Source organism: Prinia subflava, chromosome 2 (assembly GCF_021018805.1).
Source record: "Prinia subflava isolate CZ2003 ecotype Zambia chromosome 2, Cam_Psub_1.2, whole genome shotgun sequence".
Classification (NCBI taxonomy): Eukaryota; Metazoa; Chordata; class Aves; order Passeriformes; family Cisticolidae; genus Prinia; species Prinia subflava.
The window spans coordinates 96,572,982-96,599,249 of record NC_086248.1 but is presented as its reverse complement, the minus strand read 5'-3'; the positions used below and the strand labels follow the sequence as shown (position 1 = coordinate 96,599,249).

The window sequence follows — 26,268 nt, the reverse complement described above, 5'->3', positions numbered from 1 at the left end:
ATTTCCATGTGCCAGTGGCCATGCTTTCCTTCCAAGTGGGTGCCAGCAGCTTCCCAGACATCTCATCCCTGCTGAGTGCTGTCCCGAGCTGTGTCCTGTCAGTTGTCCCCTGCACCCCTGTGTGTGTGGCCAGGGTGTGTGAGCAGCACACGGCCCAGGGGCCGCAGGCCAGCAGGGACCAGTTTCCTGCTGGGCGGGTCGTTCATGGAACCTCCACTTCCATGGTCCTGCTGCAGACAGATGCTTCCAGCTTGCCCAAAGTTGCACTGCCATAAAAGCTGATAGGTGAGAGGAAGCCAACCAGGCTTCAGTACCTCTCTGGTCCCATTTGTAAAACAGGGAACGATCCCACAGTTGACTGAGCACAGAAGTGTCTTGACTGACAAAGCCATGTGCTTTTCCTGGCCCACCCATCTGGGTAGAGCTGCAAGTGCTCATTTATGTGCTGTTCAATACCTTCCTGTTGTACTGACAGGGTTGGTATTTTCTTAAGCTTGCCTAAGACTGCTAAATTCATATTTGTCAGTGCCCTGGGTGTTTTTATAACCATGCTTTTGCTACTGTGGATTACATTAGAATTGTAGCACCAAAGAGAGGGATTTATTTTATTTATTTATTTTTTCTTTTTCAAAAAGTAACCTTTTAAAGTTACTAAAATTTTAAACCTCGTTTCTGTTTTACCCTCAGCTGTATCCAAGGATTAAACCTAGACAAAGAAGCTTGGCATGAAATAGTACAGCAGCCAGATTCTTGAAGTGCTAATCATGGATAACTTACAGAAAAAACCCTCCATTTTGTGTTGGTTCCAGTATCATGAGACTTATTTCAATGACAATGTCATTTGAAAGCTATGAAAAATGTGCTTTGAAAACAAATGAAGGATTGATGCATTAGCAAATGGATGAGGGCATTGTACAAGATGAAATAATGCTTCCAAGCAAATGAAATTCTGCTGCCTTTGGTCGAATCAAGCCATTATGTTCAAGTACCCACCCGGATTTCTTCAAATATGGCAGAAGAGAGTTTCACTTTTTTTCTGCATTAAATACAAGGACCTTTTGAATTTGCCATTGAAGGAATCACCATGAAACAGACAACTTGGCTTTGTCCAAATTCATCCCAAGGCTTTTTCCAGATGGGAGAAATTAAAGTATGTGCACAGCACCCAACTGCCTATTGCTGGAAGCAGAATGTTTTTCAAAAGAAGCTAAAAAAACTGGAGTGGATCTGAAGAGTGACAACCACATGACCAGTCCATTAAGCAATAACTTTTAAAAAAGCTGTAGCATTTTAGAAGTTATATGTATTCAAAATATCATGTGCTGTAACAGAAATGTAGTTTTAGATTCCTCTTTTTACAAAGAGCCTCATGTATTTATTGTATTTTGTACTTTGAAGACTAAATGTAGAATCTTTCTGTAGTCCTTGACAACTTACTTGTTTTTACTCTGCTTGTTTACTTCACCATTAAACTTGTCTTCTTAAGCTTTAACTCTTATTTTAATAGTGGTTTTTATTAGAAATGTTACTGCTGTTTTACATTACATTAACATTCAGCTACTTTCTGTATTAAACTGAACTCTTCCTCCCCCATCCATTCAAGGTAGTTTTTCTGCATTTAAAATTGAGCTGAATCTGTTAGTTGCACATTGTTCACCTTAAAAGTTAAGGGACATCATACTAAAGAAAAAGAAAAAAACCAACTTGGTACAAGTATTTTCCAAATAAAGCCTTTCCTATAGCTATCCTTTCTCTCTGGCAATAATTTGATACTGAACAGTATTTAACAGAGGAGCAAATAATTCCTCATGGATATTTAGAAAGTGCCTCACCCTGCAGGTTCATGTTTTCCTACTAGGTAAGTCCTACTGCTTTCTAAAAAGGTGTCCATAAGGAAGAAATAGTTTGTAAGGACACAATTCCTCAGGTGGGGAAACCAAAGGCAGCAGCAACTGGCTCCTGGTCACAGCCTGTGCTTTCAACAGGCTGGGTCTGGGGTATATGGCATCAATTATCTATCTTGGAAACCTTTAGCTGTTCAAGCAGTAATCTTTAAAGTATCAGCTTATCTAACATTTCATGAACTGCTACACATCCACAGTCAGCTCCAGCATGCTGCTTTTCCCCTTTGAAAGGCAGCAACTTTCATTCCTGAAAGCAAAAGCTCTGCATGTGCACTGTGATGATCTAGTTCTAAGGAAAAAAAAGTACTTAGTTTCAGCAGAAATAACAGTCTGGCAAACTTTATTTCTACACTTTATTATTGTTATTATTTAAATACTTTCTTGTATTTCAAAGGGAGATAAATAAGATACAGGAACTCAAGATTCCACGTGAAAGCATGTGCTTTCTCTTGGAAGAATCTTGTTGCCACCAGCCTCCTGCTCCAGGCTCATCAGTGCTCACTTTGGTCAAAGATGCACTTGCTACTCAAATTCTCTAAAGAATATTTAACTAGAATAGTGCTGGGGCTTGACACAAAGCATACAGGAAACCCCTGTCTCTGAGTACTGGTCTTAAGATATGCAATACTATCTCTTTCCTAATTTCAGATATGCAGGATATTGTTCAAAAAGGACTTTTTAAAACCAGCTTGTCAAGCTGTAATGAGCTTTTCTTCCTGAAGTCCTGTAAAACATCTTAAATACAAAGATACTAGCAAAGCAGGATTTGCAAAACTGAGGATTGGTACTAAATTAAAGCCTTTGTCCAGAGGCTATATGAGAGCAGGCACAGACTGTCAGACCCATAAAAATGAGGCTGCAGGTTCTTCTGTGGAAGCAGAATACTTTTCTTCTTGCAATTGCGTGCAAAATCTGCTTGCTGTGTGTAAGTTAAGGCACATTTATGTTTGGGCATTACTTGTATGTAGCTTGGTTATCTTCACCTGATCATGCTCTTGCTGAGGTGTCAAGCTGATGCCAGTGGCTCAAATTACAGTAAAGCACAGCCACTGTAAGGAGAGGGAGAGGAAAACAAGGTTAAATTTAGTAAAAAGACCTGTAGCAAGCATGCACAGTCACATTTCTAGCATATAGTCAGCCTGTTGTTACACAAGTAATTTTAGGATCTTTCCTGAGCAATTTAAATTTGTGTCTCATTTAAATGTGAGATTCTCAGGTTCAGAAATAAGTTATGTTCAGGTAATAAACAAGGCAAACACATGTAGGAGGGGACTTTCCTCCCAACTTAGTCCTTTCTACAGGGCACACATGGAGCAGAAAGAAGCAGACATGAGCAAGACCATCAGTCTTGCCTAGGTAACTGCACTTACATTTTGCTCTGTTGACAGAAAAAGCAGGGAAGAAGCCAAAATTACTGCCAGCAAAGGGACAAAGGGCTTCTGGTGCAAGTAACCTTGTCTGTTAGAGAGTATCTTGTGATGTAGGTACATTTTTAAAAGGTAACCTTTCTAAGGCTGCTTATAAATGGACAAGGTAGAAAAATCCAGCAAAATTTGAGGACTTACAACCAGCCATGCTCAGTCAGCATGGAGCAGGACAGACTCTACATTCCCCTCCCCACCATTTTCCCCCCAAAATGAAAACAAATCTTTTAGAGCTAAATGAACTTACATTAACAAGGTTCAATTCTATTGTCCCACTTTTCTCAGTATCCAGTTTTCTAAACATTTCTGTGGTGGGAGAGAGATGACAGACAAGGGTAAATACAGGAATTAATTTGAAAGTCTTGCCTTTCTTTGTGCTTCAGGATCAAGAAGGAATTTAGTCCCAGAATCTAGAATTTGACAATGGCCTAACACTCCAAATCCAGAATCTAAAATTTGACAATGGCCTAACACTCCAAATCAGAAAGGGCCAGTCTAAAGTCATTGTGCAGGAGCAAGACTGAGCATTTTTAATTATTGTCTAGTATTTTAATCAACATAGAGTTGTTTACAGGGAAGACTGGCTGTGGTTCAGCAGCCTGGCCTAAAAGACTGATTTCTGAATCTAGGAGAAGCCAGATTAATATTTCAGGTTTGAATTTGCCTGAATACCTTATCCTGGGCTTCTGGGCAGTTCTGCCTGGACAGTTGTCCTGCTGAACTCACAGGGCAGCAGGGCCTGTCTGTCCCTGAGCGTGTACTCACTGAACAGGGTTTCGAGCCGAATCAGGCACCGCACGAAGTTATCAAAGTCAATGATGAGATCCTCGTCAGCAAAGCGAGCCACGATGACCTGGTGTAGCTGGCAGTTCAGTTTGAACCCTGAAAATGCAATGCCAAGGATTTAGAAGACTATTTCCAAGGAGTAAACACGGGTACAAAAGGAAATGCCTCATCTTGCATGGTGGCAGGAGGGGAAGGCTCCAGAGTGCCCAAAATTCAGTAGGTTAAGACAGGACTGTGTGGCTCTGAGCATCTCTCAACCCTGCTTGAAAGTGATGGAATCCTGCAGAGACAGATCAATAGAAATACCTGCTGTTTGCAGTGCCCTCCTCATCTCATACGAGTTCATGGTACCCGATCGATCCACATCAATTTCTCTGTAAATTTTCTGCAAAACACAAGCCCCAAAGTGAAACCTTGACAGTAATTCAGTGTGGTTTGGCTTCTGGCAGAAGCCAAACATTCTGAAATGCAGCCTGCATGTTACTTAAAGCACTTTGCAACACTGGTCTGAAGGACATGGTACTCACATCCCTTTCTTTTAAAGGTGGCTTTAAAAAGTAAGGTTTTTTAATGCAGTAGCCAGAGCAGATAAAGACAAAACCTGGGGGACTGCAGACACACAATCTCTGCTCTGGGAAAGGTGACTGTGCACGTTGTATGGCACAAATCAGTTCTACAGCCACTTCTACGTGTGATTGTTCCCCCAGAGGGGTTGTGTCTTACCTGGTATTTCTGAATCTTTGTCCAGAGGGTGTGGAACTCCTTCAGTCCCAGTTTGCCACTCCCATCATTCTTCTCTGAGTTAAGGAAGTTTCTTCAGAGGGAAGAAAAAGGGGGTTCCCTCTGCTGGGTTTACTTGCATGGGCAGTTGTGACTTAAAAAAAATTGCAAACAAAAAAGGGATTCAAGTCCTCTCTGAAGGACTCGTCCTCTCTCCAGGACTCATCCTGTTGAATACACGATTGTTGTCCAAGATTTCTTTCCAAATCATTAAGATCATCAATTTAAATCATGGCCAGTTCACAAGCTCTTTCTGCACCCCCACTGCAGTTCTGTCTTTCCACTACAAGTATGAACGAGCCAGGATGATGCCATTTTGTTCTGCATAGTGGCATCAACACCTGCAGTTACTGGAGCACAAGTCCTGGCTCTGGATTATAAACAGGAAAAGCCACAGCCAAGCCTGCTATTTGGAGACCTTCAGCTCTTGAGCAAGCAGCTAACAAAAGAACCTGGTCATGGCATTGCTCCCAAAACCTGCCATGGAGTTCCTATGGACTGCTGTATTTTACACCAAATTATAGCAGAGTATCATCTTGTGTTGGTAATTTTCCCTTTCTCCAACTCTGCAATTCAACTCCCACTGCACAGAGAAGCTGAACACTATTTTAGACCTGATCCTCCATCCCACACTTTTGTGTGTATTCCCAGGAGTAAAAGCTTGCAAAACCCTCCATACTCTCTGCTTCCTGTATGGCATGTCCCAACAAAATACTGCATTTGTTCCCCTCATTTTCCATTTGCTAGGTCCCCATGGCTTTGTGATGCTCCTACCAACTCCAGCCAGGTAACAGAGGGGTGAAACAACCCTACAGCCAAGGCCGTCCTCACCATGCTGGGAGCCAGGTGCCTTTTCCCAGCACAAACATCACTTTGTGCCCAGCTAAACCAGAACACCCAGGAGCTGGGAAGGCTTCCAGGCAGACTTTGTTTGATAATGGATTTCTCCATTGCCTGGGATAACGCAAGTGTGAACAACAGTAACAAGGGAGTGGCTTTTGCAGGGGAATGGGGGCTGAGGCTGCTTCTCCACCTCAGGAGCCATCAGTGCACCAGGATGGACCCACCAGGGAGCAAAGGCAAAGGCCTGCTTCAGCACAGGAAGGGGAATATCATGCACGAAGAGCTTGAAAGGATACATCTAACAGGTCAACCATTATTTTGCACGTCTCAATACTAAAGCCATCAGATTTAATATCTTGGCCTGTAAAGAAAGAGCAAAAGACAGGATTAGCACTGCATGCTGTACCACAGCACCTTCCTAAACAGCTCATGAGCTCTCAACCAGCCTTTATTTGCTTCCAATGGTGCCATCCCTGGAGCTGACAAAGAGCTTTGGGCACAAGTGAGCTGGGCTCTGTCCCCAGGCAAACAGCCGGAGCAGTCTGGTTTGCAGGCGTGCTACAGGAGCAGGAGACAGAGATAAAAGCTTTCCTGCTCCTTCTGCCTGCCTGCAAAGTGGACTTCCGTGGAAAATGTGGACTTCCAGCTATGGAGGCCAGCAGGGGGTGGCTTCATGAAAGGCTGAACATAAAGCCAAGCTTGGTAGCCAGCAACACTCTATTGCTGATTACTGGCTGCTGCACACAGACATACACCACAGTCTGATAAGATTTCACTCTGGAAATTACAGAGGCACTTGTTTCTCCAAGCAGTTGTTTCTTGAGCACTGTTTAGTGGGAAGCAAAATAATGCAGAGCCAAGGTAGGAATCTCTTCACAGAAAAAGAAGCCCAGAGTTTCAAAGTTTCTCCTCCTCCTTAAGGACACCCCAGACCGTTGGCTGGGCTACTGCTTGAACCACTCCTGGGTGGTTCAGTACTAAAACAGCAGCAATACCTCTCCTGATTATTATCAAGGATTATTCAAATCCATCCATCTTCCTGGCAGCCAATTCCCAGTGGCAGATGCTGGGATAAGAGACACCCATCTGTACCCTGCCAAAGCACACATCCTGTGAAACACCTTCTGGGCTGGCACAGCCCCAGCCTTTCTGTGGCCCCCTGAAGCAGCACAGAGCAGTCGTGGCCATATGGAGAAGCAAGCAGCAGGTCTGGGGCAGAGCCCAGACTCTGACCCTGCCCAGGTCAGCAGTGCCCTCCGTGCTCCCAGGGCCATGGGGGAACCCTGCTGGGGGCCACCTGAGGCTGCTGTGGGAGGAAGGCACTTACGTTTCGCCAGGATTTTATTCAAGATGCTGCGCAGTTCAAAGGCGGAGATCTCTGCATCCTGTGGAAAAGGGGAAAACAAATTTTCCACCATGAGCTGCAGACACCACCTGCAGCCTCTGATTCCTTTGGGCAAGTTGGCCAACTTCAAACACTCCTCGAGTTCAGTTCCCTTGCATGGAAGCAAGTGGGAAGCTCTCCCCACCTCCATTCCCAGGACACCACCAATTCCCAGGGATTAGCACACCCAGCAGCAAGGTGTGCCCGAGGCAAGAGCAGCCTGGGGACAAGGCCCAGCCCAGCCATCTGCTCTGCCCAAGCACAGAATTCGGGCCCTGCAGAGATAAAAGTCAAGCCCAGAGTTCAAAAGGAGCGCTCACAAATCCGCTGTGGAAGCAGATTGGTGACTGCACAGATTCTGGGATGCACAATTGTGCTCACACTTGAGAGATGACTCTGCACAAGAATTCAGTTCTGTCCTGGGGGAGGCATCTCTCTTACCCACTCACCCACAATGCCAGTAAGGTATTACCAGAAAACCACTCACATTTCCTGCTAGCTGCCCAAAAAGCTTTTTAAAGCTGGGTTCGATGTCATCTTCACTGATCTCAGTCTAAAAGACAGAAACAGAGAATGTCAAAAGGGGGAAAGTTTCTGCCTGAGAAAGACTTAATAAATTTCCTTGCTCTTAATAAAAACATCAAATGGCAAGGTTGAAGGTACAAGGTGGTTTTTACCATGATTTTATTCAGTTTTATTTTCAGGGATACCTCAAAATGCTGGCATTGTAAATGCTGGAAACACCCACTACACATGGGGTAGCTGCTGTAGTAGGCAAAGCATCCCCAGCTCCAGCAAGACTAAACATATGATGAGCCACTAGTTATTCCTGGAAACAGCATTACATGCAGAAACAGCCCTGCTGCTGAAAGCTGCACTCCTGGATTCCTGGAGTGCAAAGGGAATTTCCTGTGGCTCCAGTTAACTCTTCAGAGTGTACCTCTGCCTAGGAAATCAAAATTCTAGATAAAGGACAACACTTGTTTCCACTACATTCCTGATGATAGTTCCATTTGCTTGACACCCAGCTATGGATACTGAAAGATCTTTTCCCAAAGTGGGACAACATTTCTTGATAATGCCTATAGAAAACATCACCCTGCACAGGGAACAGGCACTCCAACCCCCCCTTACAACAAAATGATCTCAATTTAAAACATTTAATTTGACATACCTCATCAAAATTGCCTTCAATTTCATCATCTATCACCCTAGAAAGAAATCAATATTAAAATCAAAACAACTCATGTTTATGATGCTTTTCCTTCAAGCTTCAGTTAAAGAGAGTCTTAAAAAATATGGAAATAACAATGAGCATTCAAAAAGTACTGGATTAATCAGCTATGGACACTGCATAGCACAGTGAAAGCTGTATTTGCCAGCTATGGCAACAAGAGTTTGAAAAGACAGTACACACTGTGCAACGTGCTGCAGAGCCACAGACAGGATTTGGGGCTCACATAACTCTTTGGGTCACTGCCTACTTAGCACAGGACCAGGTTCTTGGGTACAAATCAAACTTTCTCTAGACATTTCTTCTTTAAAACAGCAAAAAAATGAGAGCCCTAAAGTAATTCTGATGTGTCTTATGCTGCCCCCCAGGTGCTGAGAGAGCACCAAGACCTACAGATGGTGCCCAAGCACTCCTAAGAGCCCATCAAAAGCTGAATGTGTCCTCACACAACAAACACCCTGGGCTTCTCACTGCTGCAGGAATACGCAGCAAAATGTTACAAGATAGAGCAAGGTTCTTCCTTGCTTTGAATCAGGGCAACTCAATACAAAAGACCCCACACCCCTTCCTCAGGCTTTAGCCCAGCTGCTCTTCAAGATGTGACATGTCTAAGACTTTTAATTTTAAGTAAATAGTAATAGGGATACCAAAACAAATACAAATAACAACAGTAACAACAATCTCCCCCATGTGCCCACTGCTGTAATATGGTCACCAAAAGCTCCGTACGTGGAGTTTGCATTTTTTTCAGAGAAGACTCTCAGGCAGAAGTCCCCGTTCTTGTTGGGTTCAAAGGTGGAGGGCACCACGATGTACTCTCCTGCAGGCAGCTTGAACCGGTTCAGCACCTCCCGCAGGTTGATGAAGGTGTTGGATTTCTCCCGGGCTTTGTTGGTCAGGAAGAAGTTTTTGCTCAGATGGATATTTGTCTGGCCAGAAAACTTCGGAAAAGCAAAGAAAGGGAAAAAAACCCACTGCAATCTGCATGTGTTCACATTTACAAATTAAAAATATCATAGATATGGCAGTTAGCTAGGTCTGTGGAAAAGAATAGAAAAAATATGTCAGTTTGACAGAACCGAAAAAGAAGAGAAAGGGGGTGGAACTCCTGAGATGTGGCTGCAAATGTATTTTGCAGGTCATTGCAATAAATCATTCTGGTCATGCTTTTGTCTTGCAGATGATGATGGGTGGCTGAAGACATTGGGCAAATTCTTCCACCAATAATTTTTCTTTAAACTGAGATGGCACATGAGCCACGTCCCTCTGGTCCCCAGAGCTGGTGCCCCCTGCAGCTCAGCACTGTCTCCCAGGTCGGGCTGCCTTAGAGCACAGCCTGATCATGGAGGGCTCCAAGAATAAAAAACCACAAAATAATAAAATAAAATCACATTTAGAGTGTAACATCTAGTGAAAGGTGTCTCTGCCCATGACAAGGGGTTGGAACTGGGAGATCTTTAAGGTCCCTTCCAACTCAAATCATTCTATAACTCTGTGATATTCCAGAATGAACTATTTTTGCATCTTACAGGTGGGCTGTTTCAGCTCTAGAAGTCAGCTTCAGGAATGTCCATCTTTCAGACACCTCCTCCTTCCTGTCCTCCCAGATTTTTAAGAATAAAGAATTTTCAAAACCTGTCAGACCTGCTGCATACTGGGAGACAAAATTCCACCTTTTGGGGGAAAAAGAGTTGCGGGACTGCAGACAGAATCAGTTTTCTTATGGAAATGAAATATTTTGACCACTAGAGTGAGTGACAGAGCACTGCTAAGGCATTAAAAAGTTACATAAGAAATTTAATTAACCAGTAGCACCGTTTCTTTTCCTGATGAAACCATACTTTACATAAAAGCCACTGGTTTGGGCACAGCCTCAGGAGGCAGGGACAGCAAACCCAGTAAGGGGGTTACCCTGGGGTTTTGCTCAGCTTCAGTCCTTCCTCTCAGGAGCAACAGCTCAGAGGCATCGCTGCATTGCCACCCCTCTGTGACCCCCAGGGTGTACTAGAGCTGCCTGTAGGTAGAAATAGAGAGAAACCAAAGAGGTGGTGCTTAAGGAAATGAATATAAACACCTCCTTGGAATATTTTTCATGAGACAAACATGAACTCTGTGCAAACCTGGAAAAAGCAGCTGTGCTCTGGGGGAGCAAGTGTGGGGCTGGGCTGGGATAAGAGCCACAGAAGAGCTGCTTTGGGGAGTTTCTGCAGCACTGAACACTCTTATCCCAATCCAGGACACTCTGAAAATGCAACGTGGGCTCAAGGCCCTTTCCAGAATAAATGCCCTCTAACTGTAGACTCTGTGCAGTCATGTTGTCCTGCAATGAAGCAGGATCCTCTGAACCTCTTCTTCCCACCAGCCATGGAACCCAAACTCCGCACCTTGACCACCAACCCATGCCACATACCTCTGGGGGCACCTGCAACGAGAAAAGGAGGGAGTTATTTGTTTGTTGAAGGGCATCTCCATCTTCTTTTCACCATTACCTTGCAAGGACATCCACATTGTTGAAAAAAAACCCAACCCAAACCAACCAAAGAACAAAAGACTTGGCTGGAGGTGAAGATGGGTGTTGAACCCACATCACCCAAGGCCAAGTGCTGGCTCAGCTCCCAGCTCCAGCCCTGAGGCAGGTGAGGCTCACCTGGGGCAGCGTGGGTGCAGCCACAGCCACAGCCAGGCTGGTTGTGGCTTCCTGCTGAATCTCCTCCCTGCAGCCCGTTGTGATTTTTATTGTATAGCACTTTGCATTGCTCAATTTCTCCACTATTTCTCCCCATCTCCTCTTTCACACTCCTGCCCCTCTGACCTCTCTATCATCAGGAGAGGATACAGGGGCTAAGCAAGACAATAATGCAGCTTTCTTTCTTTACAGCCTCCTTGCTGCAGCTGCTGTCCAACCCAACCCATCCGAGTTTTGATGGAAAGCCCAGCGTGGGAACTGCACTGTCCCATGTACAGGGGGAATGATTTTCCCTTTTCCTCCCATTCCTGTACAGCCTTCCTTGCCTCATAAATGGCAAAGCCGATGGTGTGCATGTCCTCCCCCATCTTCCTCTGCTTCCGACGGTGCTTCTGGATCAGCCCAATGAGGAAAGTGCAGCCCCCCTCAGGATGATCGGGGTCCTCATCTTCTTCCTCCAGCTTGATTAAGTACTGCGGATTCGTCCAGAAAGTGTCTGGGAAGTGGATTTAAGCAAACTGCTCAGAGGCTTCTTTGACAGTAACCGTGATGATATTTAAACATGTCAGCTGGGACAGATATGGCTCTGACTGCCAAACTCAGCTGTGAGAAGAGAAGACCACTCCACTGCCCTGCCCACCCCCACCTCAGGCTTTACAGCCACAACAGACCCTCATCAGGGAGCCACATTTCCCAGACACCTGCACTTTTTGGAGATCAGTCCTAGGAACCCCTCTCCTGGAAGCTCCCAGAGAAAGTACAAGTGGACAAGTAAAAGGTTTCTGCACTTTTTCTTACTTGGGTAATTCCTGCAGCCCCCTGCAGTGGCTCCTCGCCTCCAGTTCCCATCCAGCTTCAGCAGGCTCCACTTTTTGTACCTGTCACTTGCCAGGGTGTCAGGAGTCAGGTTGCAGATCTCCAGGCGGGAGTAGTGCCTCAGGAAGTCATTGAACGCCATCCTGTGGGAGGCAATGCCACTGGCAACGTCTCCTCAGGAGGGACAGGTTTTCCACACCGCCACCTCGTCCATCCTCCCTCCCTGTCACTGTGATTTAGCACTGGGGTTTGCGGTGAATTTGCACACTTATCTCGGGGAGCAAACTGGGAGAGGTTACTTTGCATGAATAAAAGCAGAGCAGCTGACATTCCCTTCTGCTGGAATGGGAACCCGGTGACACTCACCAAAACTCCCCGTCTTCGTGTCTCCTGGTCAGTCGCTCCCGCACCTCAGGGTCAACACCACTCCAGTTTGGGCAGCTGGAACAGAACCCCACATCAACTACAGCCCATGGGAGAGGTGGTACCCTAATGTGGCTGTTCTGGCACAAGATCCAACTTCTAGCAGTTCCAGAATTCTCAAACACTTCAGAATTAAAAATAGATGCACCTGGCACACAAAACACCTCACTTCTCAAATATCCAAGGTAAGGATGAGAAACAGAGTGTTATTTTTAGAAAGTGCTAATGCCAGGACTGAGACAGAAAGAGTCAGAATAAAAACTGCCCAGCCACAGAAATGAGTAAACTCCAGCTTTCATGGCTAACAGCAGAAATGGATTTTTAAAGCCCTTTTAGAAAGTGAGTTTTCAGAAGCTCTCCACTGAATCCAGGCTGTTAAATAAGCAGAAACTACAGGGAGCTTTCTAGGATTCACCAACTAAATCACTACATCTCACACAAAGCTGGGATTTGCATGAAAGGCACCACGTACTGTGATGGCTACAGGGAGATGACAGTGAGGGATGCTTCTCTCTGAAACAGTTCGGTGTGAACACTACATCCAGGCAGGACTTACAGAGGAATTTCAGGCAGGGAACAGACAGAAAAGCACAGAAACACGACTGCACCCCTGCAATAAAGGGCTACTGGCAACAAGTAAGCCATTGACTCACTTGTCATTCCATTTCCCAGTCCACTCCACCTCTCCCCAGGGATTTCGGATTCTGATCAGCTTCTGCACTGTTCCTCGGAAGTTCACCTGATGGGATCAGAAGTGCATGGAGAGTTACCAGGGACTCAGCACCACACTCCCTCCCTCATCCTCTACAGTAATTAAAAACACAACAGAGCAAGCATCTCGCTGCAGGACACAACAACATGCAGACCTCTGGTCCAAAAGACCTGAGTCCAACTAACTCTGAGTGAGCTTCACACAGCCAGGCTTGTCCAGAGAAGTTTTACAGCATGCACAAACCAAAGCCCATGAAAACCAAAATGTCTGGTTTGTGCTGCTACAAAATCACCTGTGATAGGATTACAAGCAAAGGGAATGTAAAACTGCTATACAAAAGCAAAAAAGCAGGTACAGAGGTGTTTCTCAAAGTCATCACTTAGGTATAAACTGCCTCCTCACATTCAAATGCCTTTTTACCCCCCTCCTTACATATAAGAGGAGCCTGTTACAACAGACAGGCCACTCAGACTGGCCACAACCCCTCTGACCACACCAATGCCCCACAGAGCAGCAGGCTCAGCCCCTCCTCTTGTCACCTGCTGGTCTCTGCACACACAGAGGCCAGGCCAAGCACAGATGTGAGAGCTTCAGTGGGAACACCCACTGTTTCTGGGGAACACACAGCACTCACGTGAGGCTGGAGCTGGTGCACCTCTGGAGCCTGAAGCCAAGAAAGCTGCAGAGCAGCAGCAGCAGCAGTCCAGAGATGACACCCCAGTTGAACTATCCTTACAGAGCCTGCACAGGTCTCCAAAGGAATAGCCTGGCTAAATCAGGCCTACCTGCAAATTGAGGTGAACAAACTCCCTCTCCCCTGCTGTTGCTGTGAGAAGACAAAATGCACACCCACAAACCAGCATAGTGTGTCAGCAGCTCTCTACACCTCACCCTGAACTTTCAAAAATTATTTCAGAAACAATTATCAGTGAACTAACCAAAAATCCACTGCACACATGGAAGGATGCCATGATCTGCCTCTGTTTTGTCTTGCCCTCACCAGTCGCCCGCTCTTGGGCGTGCCCCTTGTGTCTGAACACCAAGCCCAGCTGCAAGCTGCTGTTCAGCAGGCACTTCAGGGACAATAACACCTGGGGCTTTTTGCTCAGGACTCTTCTTGGTGTGCTTCTAAGGTAGGAAGTGTGGCCTGCTGTTCAGAACTGTGCTGAAGGGCCTGGTCACCAGCAGAGGGTAGCACGCCCTCTGCACAGAGCTGCCCACCACCCTGGGAAACAGCCAAGCTCATGGAATAATAGGGGCCTTCTTTTGGTCAAACACTCAGGAAGGCAAATCTGTGTTTATCCAAAACATACCAACTAGTTAAGCATTCCTTCAGAAAGAAGAAACTCAAAACCCAGCTCAGCAAAAGGGGTGACACTTAGGAATTTGCAGTGCTGAGGGTGGGTTTGTGGCTGCCACACACAAAAGCTGCTGCACTTGGGGAGGGACACCTACCTCCTCTGCCCCGGTGACTGAGTACGCGTGGCCCTTCACCAGCTTCTGGGAAGTGACTGCTTCTGTTTCTGCAGCACTGGTGATCTGGAGGAGCAAAGGACATCGGTGATTGCAGGGGATCCAACAGAACAAAGCTCCCCCCTCCAGCAGAGCTTTTGTCTTGCTGGGAGGCTGCAGGAGTGGTGCAGCTGCTGCTCAAAAGCAACAAGTGTGAGAGAGCAGGGAGAGGGGACAGCAGCACACGTGGTGGTGCTGGGACCCAGGGAACTTGTCTGTGGCATGGGGTGCACACCAGAAGCCTGGCACTGCAGCAAAGTTCTCTCCTGGCTTGGTGTGGTGCAGCCTACACTGGGATCACATCCAGGTGCAGCAAATTTCAGGGTCAAAACACCCTCTTCAGCTCCAAAACAGGGTGGGAGGTTCCCCTCCCTCTCACTAGCCCTGCCACTCTAGGATCTGCCCTGCAGGGCAGCAAGGGAAGAGGCTGAGCTTTGGATGCCATTCGTACCTGAAGGCACATCCCCCTCTCAATTTTTCACAGTCACTGCTTGGGCAGTCTGGCCTTTAAACACTGCAAAGTCACTTCTTGCCAGACAGTGAATGTTTAACCACCTAAGAAACATGTGGCTGTCATTGCCTGTCCACCATTTCAGAAGCGTGTGACCTCTAAAGAAGCATATTTGAAGCTTAAACAAACGGAGAGGACTGGATAGAGCAGGCAGGATTCCTGCTGTCAATTCATAGCCTATTACTGCCACACAGCACACTCTCCATTTAATGCCTAATCTCTGCATCCCTGTTTCTCTTACAGAAGAGAAGGAAAGATTTTACAAGGTTTTTTTTCAAAGGATAAACTCAGCAACAGTTAATTTACACTACAGAAAGTGCCAGCACTTATCAACAACATAATATATTTACTCTGCCCCCCCACCCACCCAAGGGATTTGTATCAATCTGGGGCAAAAATCCAGATGTCAGATTCTTATCTAAATGCAAACGAGTAAAACAGGCCTTGAGAATACCACAAAGTTAAATTGACATTAACCAAGCACTTTTCCTGCTGTGAAGCTTCCCTCTCCTGGGACTCTGATTTAACTTGAAAAATGGGAGGAAACATTTACATTTATATTATGAATGGAGTTTTTGTAAACAATTTACCTTCCCTTTTGACATAACTAAGACACAATCTCATTTGGGAGGAGGGCGATTACCACAATAACAATATTTAGACTCATTTCAGTAAGGCTAAAAACAATGCTGAATCCTTGAAGGCAGGGCCAAAGCTCCTCTTTTCTCTCCCATATGGATTCAGCTTCTGACAACGTGTCTTCCCAGAAAACCTTTTAAAGTCTGGCAACAGTCCTTGGTTGAGCCTCTCTGCTTCAAGAACGGAGCCCAGATTTTTGGGAACATTTTAGGTACAACTTGTGCAACAAAAAGGCTGCAGCAAGGGTGGACATTGTCACCTCTGGGCACCTGACTGCCGGAGCTATTAGCAGCAGCTCTCTGTCCAAACCCTCTCAGCCTGTTCCATCCTGCTGCCAAGCTGAGGCTTTCTTAGGAGCACACATCTCCATCGGGACCCCTAACAAGTTCCCTGTGTTGTTCATTACCATGAGCCTACTAAACAGCAGAAGGTCTCATGGAAGGAGCACAAGGGAGGGAATGAGCTTTTTCTGTGAACTGATGAAGTTTAGTTTCAGCCTAGCCCCCATGAAGAGCACATGCCTGGGTCACATTTGTGGGTCAAATTCTTCAGGCACATGGTAGAGCAAGGAAGCATAGGCAGAGGGGACTGGCATCGTGTGTGCAGCTCCTGCAGGGGCAGCACAGGTCCACCCTCAGCCTGTGTGCACAGCAAGAACCCAGAAATGAACCTGCTAACTCACATCAATGGAGCAGCCAAGGAGAGAGCCTTTCTGGAGTGCCTTCTGAATGATTTTGAAGAGGTTGGGAGGTGGCTTCTGCAGCTCATACCATTCTGCAATGCCACCAGTGAAGTCCTCAAAGCCTTCGGTGGTGGTGCCACCAGAGAGGGACTCGTATGATCCATTCAGCCTGCACAAAATGGGAGATAGACACAACTATCAGGCTCCCTGTTCTCCTCACATGCACACAACCATCAGGCTCCCTGTTCCCCTCTCCCTTCAGGAGAGGCACTCAATGTGCCAGCTGTCACAGCATTTCTGCTTTCAGGAGCATTACAGCAGCTACAAACGCACCCCTCCATTCAGCTTTGCTTCTTCGACCTCTGTACTTGGAAAGCTCAGCATAAAATATTATACAATCATGCATGGACCTTGCAGGTTCAGCCCTATCAATGACAGGAATCATGAACACTACCTGAAGAAAAAACATTATACAGAAAAAAAATTAAGACCAAACAATTTGCCTCTCTAGTTCCACAGTCTTTAAGTCCCTTTAACACTTATGGGTCTGTGTCACTATGAGATTTTCCTAGTTTGATGAGCGTTCATATTAAAGTAGAATTGTGCACCTTCTCGTTTCATGTAAACAAGGAGACTGTATTTGTAAATATTATCATTGTTTTCACATTCTTCTCCAAGGGGAGGAATGATTGTGTGACAGTCCCTTTGACCAATGTGGTTGAGAGGTGGGAATACCACTCTCCAATCCATAGTCATCCTGCTAAAAGTATATAATAGGAAGTAATAAACAAAGCAGGGATTCTCCTCTGCTGTTTGCTTCTCTCCCAAAATTCCTGACTCTGTGTGTTACTTGAGCGAGGCTAACAGCGACAGGTCTGAATTTCAGCAGATCTAAATTTCTTAAGTCAATTCAAAATAGAGTTAGAGGACAGAATTCCTCTCTGGCCAACCCAAAAATGGAGATTCAGATATGAGCATTGAACACAGACCTTGGCACATGGATTGATGTGCTTTGCACACTGAAGCACTGCAGCTGCCAAGCCCTCAGAGGTGCATAGAGCACATGGAGTGGAGCTTCCCAGACCCTGGTGACAGAAGGCTGCTGCAGGAACAGCCTCGCCACGAGAGGCAAGAGCTACTTTTCTTGGCTAGCAACAAATCCGATGCTTTGGGCTCCTTGTCTCAGACATCTGTCAACAACACTGTACCAAAGGAGCCATTGTGGGATACTCCAGAAGCTGCAAGGGCTAATAAGCAGACTGACCCTTTAAATGCACAGTATCCATGCAGTGGGGATGCTATGGGGAAGCAGGGATGTGCAGGGGGGACGCCTGGCCCCACTCACTTGGCGTAGGCCTTCTCCAGCAGCGCGCTCCAGAACTCGCTGCCCTCCGCCGAGTGCACGAAGAGCAGCTCCCCATTCTTGGTGGGCAGCCTGTCGTCCACCACCACGTCCACCCACTCCCCGTACTGCCAGAACTGAGGGAGAGAGAGCACACACCTCCATCACCGCCCCACGCTGTGCACTCCCATCACCAGGATGTTTACCTTTGAATGTTGATATTCCTGGGGAAAAGCAATCCCTGTCCCAGCCAGCTTCACCCACCCTGTTCAGGGATGCACATACCCAGCTGGCTCTGCTCAGGGAGGAAGGACCACAAAGGCAGCCCCTGCTCCCAGATCTTTGATTAATGGTCTTGTTCCTTCCACCACCCTTTTTAGATGTCTCCTTTTTTCTGTCTGGCTCTTTGACATCCCACAAAGCCATGCCAGGAAACATCACACATGGATACATAGCCAGCCGCACTGGCTCCTGCCCAATAGCACTAAGGGGAAAAGGCTGTTTTCCACATACCTGGAAGTGGAAAATTCCTGCATATTTATCCTGGAAGCTCTGGTCTTTGGGAACAACACGGGCCAGAATTTCTTCATTCAGGGTGAGAGAAGCAATGGCTGCCAAGAGCCAACAGTCTCCTGTAAAAAAGAAAAGGAAAACAAAACCCAAAACAGACAGTATTCATTATTCAAACTTTAGTTTTTGCTCTACCTCAGGATTGTGCATTATAACTAACAATTCCCTCAGCTGGGATAGGATGAGCCCTCCCATTACTTTATCTCTGAGCCAGATCAAATATATGAATGCAAATACCCTCCAGATCTAGGCAAGTGTTTCCTCAAGACCAAAGTCATAAAAAAAAAGTCAAAGCAGGCTTTTCTGACCTACCCCCACAGTCATCACCCATTCTGGCACTGTTTGGAAAAACCCTTAACATTCAATTGAGTGCCTGCATGACAGGAAGCAGCACAGAGAAAAGGCAAAGAGCCTGTGGGCACACACAGGTGCTTAGGGGTGCAATTTCCCCTCAAAGGGACAGTGTTTTCTCAGGTGTAGGCTGCACTCTTTTCCCTTCTCCGTGTTTAATAAACATGTTGCCTTGCTATCCAGAGACCTGCGGGAGGCTTCCCTGCACACAGGAGCTCCTTTCACCCTGCACATCTCTGGAGGCCTCTCTGTTTATCCCTGGTCTGTCTGCAGCACAGACAGAGCCAGGAAAGGCCTGAGGGCAGGCGCTGTGTCCGGGTCCCACACCCCCCTCACCCTGCCCGGCATGGGCCAGCACACACCAGGCCTGCCTGGCAGTGTTTTACTGTGTAAAACAGTAAAAGGCCTGCCTGGCAGTGTTTTACTGTGTAAAACAGTAAAAGGCCTGCCTGGCAGTGTTTTACTGTGTAAAACAGTAAAAGGCCTGCCTGGCAGTGTTTCACCATGCTGCAGAGGAACAGACATCAGCTCCACAAACATCACAGCTCTCCTTTCTGTCTTTCTTCTCAGAGCCCAGTTGTGCTTTACCAGAGCTGTCACGTCCCGCTCAGCCATGGGCCTCCTGCAGCCCATTAGCGAGGTGGTCAGAGATCCACAGAGCCAGGCCATCCCTGGCTGCCAGGCCCCACACAAATCTCCCTGTCACCATCACCAGAGCCGCTCTTCCTTCCAGGACAGAGCGCAGTGGGCATCGCAGTGAGATCCCACAGGAGAGCCCTGCAGGACTGCGGGTCCCACGTGTGAACCTGCCATGGCTGCCAGCGAGCCAGAGGGAAAGCAGCAGGCCCGACACAGCCAGCCCTCTCCCACGGGAAAAGGCTCAAAAGCTTATCGGTGAGAAGCTGGGAAATAGGAAAGTCTCGGGGTGAATTAACTCTAAAGCAGCCCTCGAGGTGCACCCTCGGGCCCCTCACTGCTCAGGCAGCGGAACACGGACAACCTGCGCTCCCTCCAGGCTGCCCTCCCCGCACAGCTGACCCAGCAGCGGCTCTGTGAAACACGTCTGTCCCACACATCTTGTCACATCTCAGGAAAGGTGGAAGAGGTGAGATTGCAGAGTAATTTCAAAACCTAAGGTGCTTATACTGCTTCACAACCTGGAGGGGAAGAATCAAATGTAAAACTTTCCCTTCAGCCCTGCCTCTGGCTGCTTGTACTGCAATGGAAAAATCAGCATGTCAGAGAAGTCTTCAAACAGGAAAGTCACCTTGCTATTCTCCTGTGACAGACTGTGAAGCAATGATGAAACTCCCCTCCTACTCTTTCACAGCACACTCATTTCGCCCTGCAAAGTGGTGACTCCTCTCACAGCCTCCTTCAAGGAGCTGAGACCCCCTTCCCTGGGAGCTGCATCCAGAGGTAGCACTATGTACTGCAAAGGCATTTCCTTGGACAGACAGGGCCATGAGGAAAGAGTCTGCCTCAGAGGGCAGCTGTCGCACCATTCTTCCCAAGAAATATCAGTATTTCTATTCCAAACCCAGGGCAGGGGCTGGGCAGCACAGGAAGAACAAATGAACAATTCAAATGGCCACAGCAGCTCAGAAGGCTTGGTCAAGGAGTTGATTAGTCCTCCAGATTACCAACATACACTTCAATGCTGTAATACATCTTTGAGTCATGTTTCCCCTGGAGGTAAGAAGCATGGAAATTCAAGGAGAAACTCCCCCCAGAGGGCCTCCACACCCACAAGCAGAATTTGTAAAGAATTTCCTTCATTTTCTAGCTGTCCCATCAAGGCAGACTGAAATTACAGCCTGTTGTAAAATCTCTCAGTTGAACTTTATACTGGTTTCTAAGAAGAATTTGGAGTCAAACACAAATCTTAACTCTGACAATTCTGGGCAAGGTCTTGAGGTTTAAAGGCAGCTAGAGCATATATGGAAGACATGCTTTGGTTTCCACACTTAAAAGTGCTCAACAGCCAGGACATCATCTCTACCTTTGTGAACAGCCATCTCTAAAAGCAAACTCGATAATTCAGATCCTGGGTGAGAACAGATCTTGTGATTATACCTGGAATTTTAGCCTGCACTAAGCAAGCTGAGCAGGGTCTTTACCAGACAGTCTGAACTTCCAGAACTGGTGCTTCTGCAAGATTCTTGACAGTGACTTTCCTTTGATAGGGAAGAAAAATCCAAGGAGAGTGTGACAGATTGCTTAAAGTCTGAAAGGAGTCTTAACAAGGCTACATTATTCATAATTATTTTTTGTAATTGAACAGTAGGCAGCACAAGGTTATCAGAAAAGGGAATATTATCGGACTGTGAGTTTATCTATAACACATACTAACAAGAAGTGCTATTTTTTGTCCTGTCATGCTTACTTTTTCCTGCTTTCAATGTTTTACTTGTTATTTCCATATACCCATCTCTGCATTTACCTAATCACCAGCTGTAACAAGAATGTTAGAAAAAAAAAAAAAGTAATTGCAAGGCAAGCATAAATAGCCGTAAGGACTTAAAATTAGCCATTCAGGAAAGAAAAGACAAACAAAACACACCCATCAGATGCCTGAGGGGCTGTAAGCAAAAGGCAGCTCCTCTGGTCCCTGCACAGCTCATGTAAGAGTATGGGGTAAAAGGAAAAATGTACATTCTGCCAACCACAGACTCATCATTCTTTTAAATCAGTCTTAGATTAACAGCTACTATGAATGTATTTATATTACTACCACGACACTTCAGGAAGTTTTCTGGTTACAAACACAAGGCTGTGGCAACCCACTGGCAGTAGAGTGGCTGTCAGCATGAGAAAACCAAGGGTCTGATTTTCAAAATTCAATCTGTTCAATTTTGGGCTTTTTTTCACACATTTGTTACCAGTAAGGAGGAGACACCTGCATCCAAAAAGCAGCTGGGAGATCCTGTGCTGTTTACAACTCAGTGTTGTGATACCATGGTGACATCAGCTCCAAAAAAAGGTGGTTAAGGGTGAACCAGGCTTCTCTGGCTTTGGATCCTCCTCTCAGCTGTAATGAGTCATCACATCCTATGTGCTGCCATTTGGAGCCAAATACCATCACTGACTTTGCAGATCTGATACTGCAAAACCAACTCCAAATACTTGCCTTCAAAAGTTTCTTCTAAGGAAAAAATCCACAAAACAATGACAAAACCCAACCGTAACAAACTCAAACCAAAAAAACTCACAAGGCCAGAATAAAGGATAATCCAAATCCCAAGGGGCAGAACTTTGGTGCCTGCAGAACCTTTTCTGCACTGATGATCAGCTTTGCCTTATATGCATCACAGTTTCTTATAGTCCAGGTCAAAAGCAATGAAACAAATGTATGCACCTGGCCAAAGACTCCTGAGCTAAAAGAAACTCTGCTCATTAGCTGAGTTGTTTGGTTACACATTCCTTGCCAAGAACCTGCCATGCAGATGTGATGGGTCCATGTGCTCTGGATGTCTCATCTGTCCCTGCAGTACTCCCAGATGTTCTGGGAGGCTCAGCAAAAGCAGTGAAACTCCCCATGGGCACAGGCCTGTTGCTTTTTTATCAAGCCTTCTGGGGGATGAGACTACAAAAGGTTCCTATAGAAAAGAAGCAGCATAATAAAAAGTACAGGTTTCCAAAGGCATCTGACATCTTCCAGTACAGTCTTCTCTATAGCATCCTAAAATGTGATGGGACATGAACATTCAAAGTAAATACAAAGTTCAAGCAAATGGAAGCTTAAGCAAATTTATCAATACAAATGCTGGTGTCAGATAAGGCAGTGGAAAAAAAACAACGGCATTTGTACAGTGCATCTGCCAGCCCCATTGTGTGAAAGAGCAGAGATTCCATCCAGGCTCTTAGGAACTCAGTGGCTACACAGAGATAAGATCAAAAGCATCTAATTTTTAATCAACAATTGTCACACAATACCAAGATCCTGCCCAGATTCATGAGAAGACAGCCAGGAGAGTCATCGCAGTACTTAGTGACGGTGAAAAAGGAGATACAAACAAGAACACTGACAACCTCTGATTCAAATATAGTCAGGAGGTACAAAAATACCGGCTGTGAGTCACTTCATATCCTCTGCTGGTACCATACACCCCATGAGAACATCTGACTAGTCTAAAGACCACTAGGGCAGCAAATGCTTTCATCAATTTAAAACAGAGTTTGGTATTAATAACAGCAATTTCACAACTTGAAAATGAAGCTTCAGATCTTTCATTCCCGTGCTCTTGCTGCCACAGCATCTGCAGAGAAAAGCTGGAAAAGCAAAAGGCAGAAAGCAACTGACTCCAGAAACCAGCATCGCTACAGAGATGCCAGATATTGAAATAGCATTACAGTAAACTTTGATTTCAATTTGAAGAACTTCTTACCATAAAGTTTCACAACAAAAAGAGATAACAGATGTCTGGCACATGTGTTTAAGCACTGGGACATACTTCATGCCAAAACAGTCATGGTGGGAGATACAGCATTGGGCAGAGAGAGCACAGGAAGGAAGCTGGTGACATGGCAACAGCCCAAGGCACAACAGAGCCTAACCCACATCACCGATGATACTGGGGCGTGAGGAGAACCAAGTTCATAACCTAAATATTTTTACTGTCATGGATTTTTTACACAAATTGCATCTGGCTGTCAAAGCAGTAACCTAAAAAACTTCTGAATGAAAATATAAGCATAAAATATAAGCTTCTCTGCCTGTTACATTTTTGGACATGAACCCACAAATAGCAGCAGTGGGACTAGAAACTAAGAAGTCACAGTGTGATGAATATTTGAAAGCAAACAAACAGAACTTGGTTCCTTTGCCAACTGCAGCAGCACAGCACAGCTCGTATTAGTCATGTTTCCTACATGAGAGCTTTCCTTGAACCACACTATCTGTCTAATCTAAAACACTCTCACTACAGCTATGGAATAGCTTTCACTTCACTTTATTTCTTCTCCTCATATCTCTACAGATATTGTCCACCTAAAGCCCCTTCTGTCAGGCAAGGCAGGAGGGGGGTTTCCAGATGTGGATAGCTGTGCATTCACAGCCAGGCTAAGCCATTTGCCCCCCACTGTCCCCTGGCACTTCCCTGCAGCTCCTCTGGTGAGCCCCACCAAGGGGCTGCCACTGCACAAACTGAGCAGAAGCCACGGCAAAAGCAGAGGGCTCACAGGCTGGCCCACCCCTCCTGAAACACCCCAATTTTGTCTTCCTCGAGTGCTGGTGACCAGCAGGAAATCCTCCATACAACTTTTCTCTCTACAGCATCTCCCGAGGTTTCAGAAGGTGCCTCCTGCTCAGCAGAACTCTCTGCCACTGGGGAAGGAGAAGTCCTGCTATGCACACCACTGCTCCTCCAAGCAGACTGTTGAAGGCAGAAATGAGTCAGGCTGCTCTCAGGCACATGGATATGGATGTGAAAGGAACTGGCCACGATCAGAAAAGCCATCAGAACACCAGTGTGTCCCCTGGTTTGATGCACGCAGAGGGGCTGTGCTCAGTGGCCACACACACGGTCCCCAACTGCAAATACCAAGGAGAGGCGAGAAAGGTCTGATTTGATATGAATGGAGGCGGTAGGATGCAAAAGGAGGTATTTAGAGTGAGCTACAGCCATGTGTAAACCATGGTGTCCTGGGGCAGCACCTGCACAGAACACTCAGCTTTCTGCCCCACCTTACCCAAGGCGCCTTGGCAGATGTCCGTGCGAGTGGCTCCGCCGGCTATGAACTGGGGGCTGGAACACAGCTCCTGGGAACAGAACAAGCCTCGCATTACACACAGCCAGGTAAGGCACGGAACCAGGCCCCACTCGCAGCAAATTAACCAAACCATGGACCACAGCGGATGAACACCACAGAGACGGAGCAGGGCAGGAACGGGGGCGGGCACCAGACACACCAAGCACAGTGAGAACGGGAGCTGGTGAGCAAAACTCGTGTGCAGCCATCTCACTTCACAGGACGTGCCAGGAGGTGCACTGCATCTTCACACACGTGCACACACTGCTCTGCCATTACCTCCCCACCACTGGGTACACCAAGGGCTTTCAGAAGTGCCTGGAGGCACCCCGGGGTCCACCTGACCCCACGGCTCCCATGGCCGGCAGGGCTGCTTCGGGAATAAACCTCACGGTGGTCAGCTCATGGCTCTGCTGAGGGAAAGAGTTAACGGGAGAGAGAGCCCCAAGCGCTACCCAAAGCGATCTGCCCACACGGAGAGTTCTGGATGGAGAGGAAAGCGGCCTTTCTGATTTGTTCGTTCTCCAGGCAGAGCAAGACAAGCCGCCAGCCTGTCCCCGGAGCAAAGGGGAGCCTCCGGTGCCCTGAGCATCCGCAGCTGCCCGGGACGGGCGCACCGCGCTCGGCAGCCGCGCCCCAACCCGCCGCCCCCGCACGCTTCAATCCACCCAAATTTACGGCGGGGGGAAGGAGAAAAACCGGGAGACCCTGTGGACTGATGCTACCGCGGATCGATGCTACCGGGGATCCCCCCTCCCCCGCCGCCCTACCGTGGGTCTGCGCCAGACGACGCCCTGTGTCTTGTGCGAGCGCGGCCCCAGCTCCCGGTAGCCGAGGGCGGCGGGGCCGGCGGGGAAGGAGGGGTCCTGGAAGAGCCGCCCCTCCTGCAGGCACTCCTGGCGCAGCGCCCCGAAGCGCTGCCCCAGGTAGGGCACGGCGCGGTCGTGGCGCCCCGCGCCCGCCGCCACCGCCCGCTCCTTCGCCAGCGCCTCCGCCATCCCCGCCATCGCCGCCGCCGCCCCGCCCCGGCACGGCACGGCACATCCCGGCACGGCACATCCCAGCCCCGCCTGTCATCCCTCCCCTCCACCCGGTGCCGCTCCACTGCTCTGCCCCGCCGCACCCCCGGCTTGGCTCGGGTGGCTCTGTCCCGGCAGTCGCGGATAGAGAAACTTCCCCTCCCGGTCCCTCCAGCTCCCTGTCCCGTGCAGAAGCATCTCTGCCTCACTGGCGCCTCATCAGCTGCACACCTGGCTCCCCTATTGCCACATGTACGCTTCAATTCAAAAAAGTTCGCATTTTCCATGTAAAAACCAGAACTATGCATATAAATTCTCTAAGTTTAGGAGGAAAAACCCAACAACAAAAAGTAAACAATCAAACAAAACTCAAACCAAACCAAACAAGAAGCCCAAAGGAAGGAAAAGCCTCCTGTGACTCAAATCCCACTACAGTATGTCTGTACCACATGTTGTCACCTTGTTACACCTTTGAACACTGCAAGTAACAGAGATCGCTCACAGCTTGATTTGCTGGTGGTCAGTGCGTGTTTTGCCACTGCTGGCATGGACCCACCTGCACTCCCTGCACAGCCCAAACCCCAAACAGTGAGTTCCCCCGAGTTTCCCCAAAACACACACACACACACGGTGTGGGAAAAAGAACATCTCCATTTTGGCAGTGAGTTGCTGCCAAGAATGGCTGAAATGCTGCTGCTGGCACCCACGTAGAGCAGCAACTCTCAGAGAGAATTCAAACCATTTGTTTCATATTTTAAGTCTGACTCAGGATGTGTCAGGCAGTGTTCCCTGGGCAGCACACTGAGCCCTTCGTGCTGCACCCACCCCCCACAGTGGCTGCCCAGCTGTCCTGGAAGGATAGGTACCTCTTTTTATACATCGTTTTCCAAGTCCTGGAT

At 47.3% G+C, this 26,268-nt stretch overlaps 2 protein-coding genes across 2 annotated transcripts in view; one reads left to right on the top strand and one right to left on the bottom strand.

The window, feature by feature from the left end:
• Nucleotides 1-1,492, top strand: part of TP53BP2 (tumor protein p53 binding protein 2) — a 51,594-nt gene extending 50,102 nt beyond the window's left edge. The window contains exon 18 of the mRNA XM_063391107.1: nucleotides 688-1,492. Within this exon, the coding sequence (XP_063247177.1) occupies nucleotides 688-729 (42 nt within the window). The 3' untranslated portion in view covers nucleotides 730-1,492. The remainder of the gene's footprint in view (nucleotides 1-687) is intronic.
• Nucleotides 1,493-1,532: 40 nt separating this feature from the next.
• Nucleotides 1,533-25,401, bottom strand: CAPN2 (calpain 2). Its single transcript, XM_063391108.1, has 21 exons — nucleotides 25,121-25,401; nucleotides 24,291-24,360; nucleotides 18,192-18,310; nucleotides 17,682-17,815; nucleotides 16,337-16,505; nucleotides 14,448-14,531; nucleotides 12,934-13,019; nucleotides 12,224-12,298; nucleotides 11,840-12,000; nucleotides 11,368-11,537; nucleotides 10,766-10,777; nucleotides 9,085-9,296; nucleotides 8,296-8,332; nucleotides 7,609-7,674; nucleotides 7,065-7,122; nucleotides 6,034-6,098; nucleotides 4,838-4,906; nucleotides 4,421-4,499; nucleotides 4,094-4,210; nucleotides 3,576-3,634; nucleotides 1,533-2,953 (listed from the first exon to the last, which is right to left on the bottom strand). Exons 1-21 carry the CDS (start codon nucleotides 25,355-25,357, stop codon nucleotides 2,930-2,932), a joined length of 2,103 nt encoding a protein of 700 aa, XP_063247178.1. The 5' UTR covers nucleotides 25,358-25,401; the 3' UTR covers nucleotides 1,533-2,929.
• Nucleotides 25,402-26,268: the final 867 nt, after the last annotated feature.

Coding starts and splice junctions, on each gene's coding strand:
- CAPN2 (XM_063391108.1), bottom strand. CDS start 25,357: ATGGCGGGGATGGCGGAGGCGCTGGCGAAGGAGCGGGCGGTGGCGGCG. Junction 17,816..18,191: donor CAGGAATTTTCCACTTCCAG/GTATGTGGAAAA, acceptor TCTCTCCCTCAG/TTCTGGCAGTACGGGGAGTG. Junction 14,532..16,336: donor TCCTTGGCTGCTCCATTGAT/GTGAGTTAGCAG, acceptor TTGCTCCTCCAG/ATCACCAGTGCTGCAGAAAC.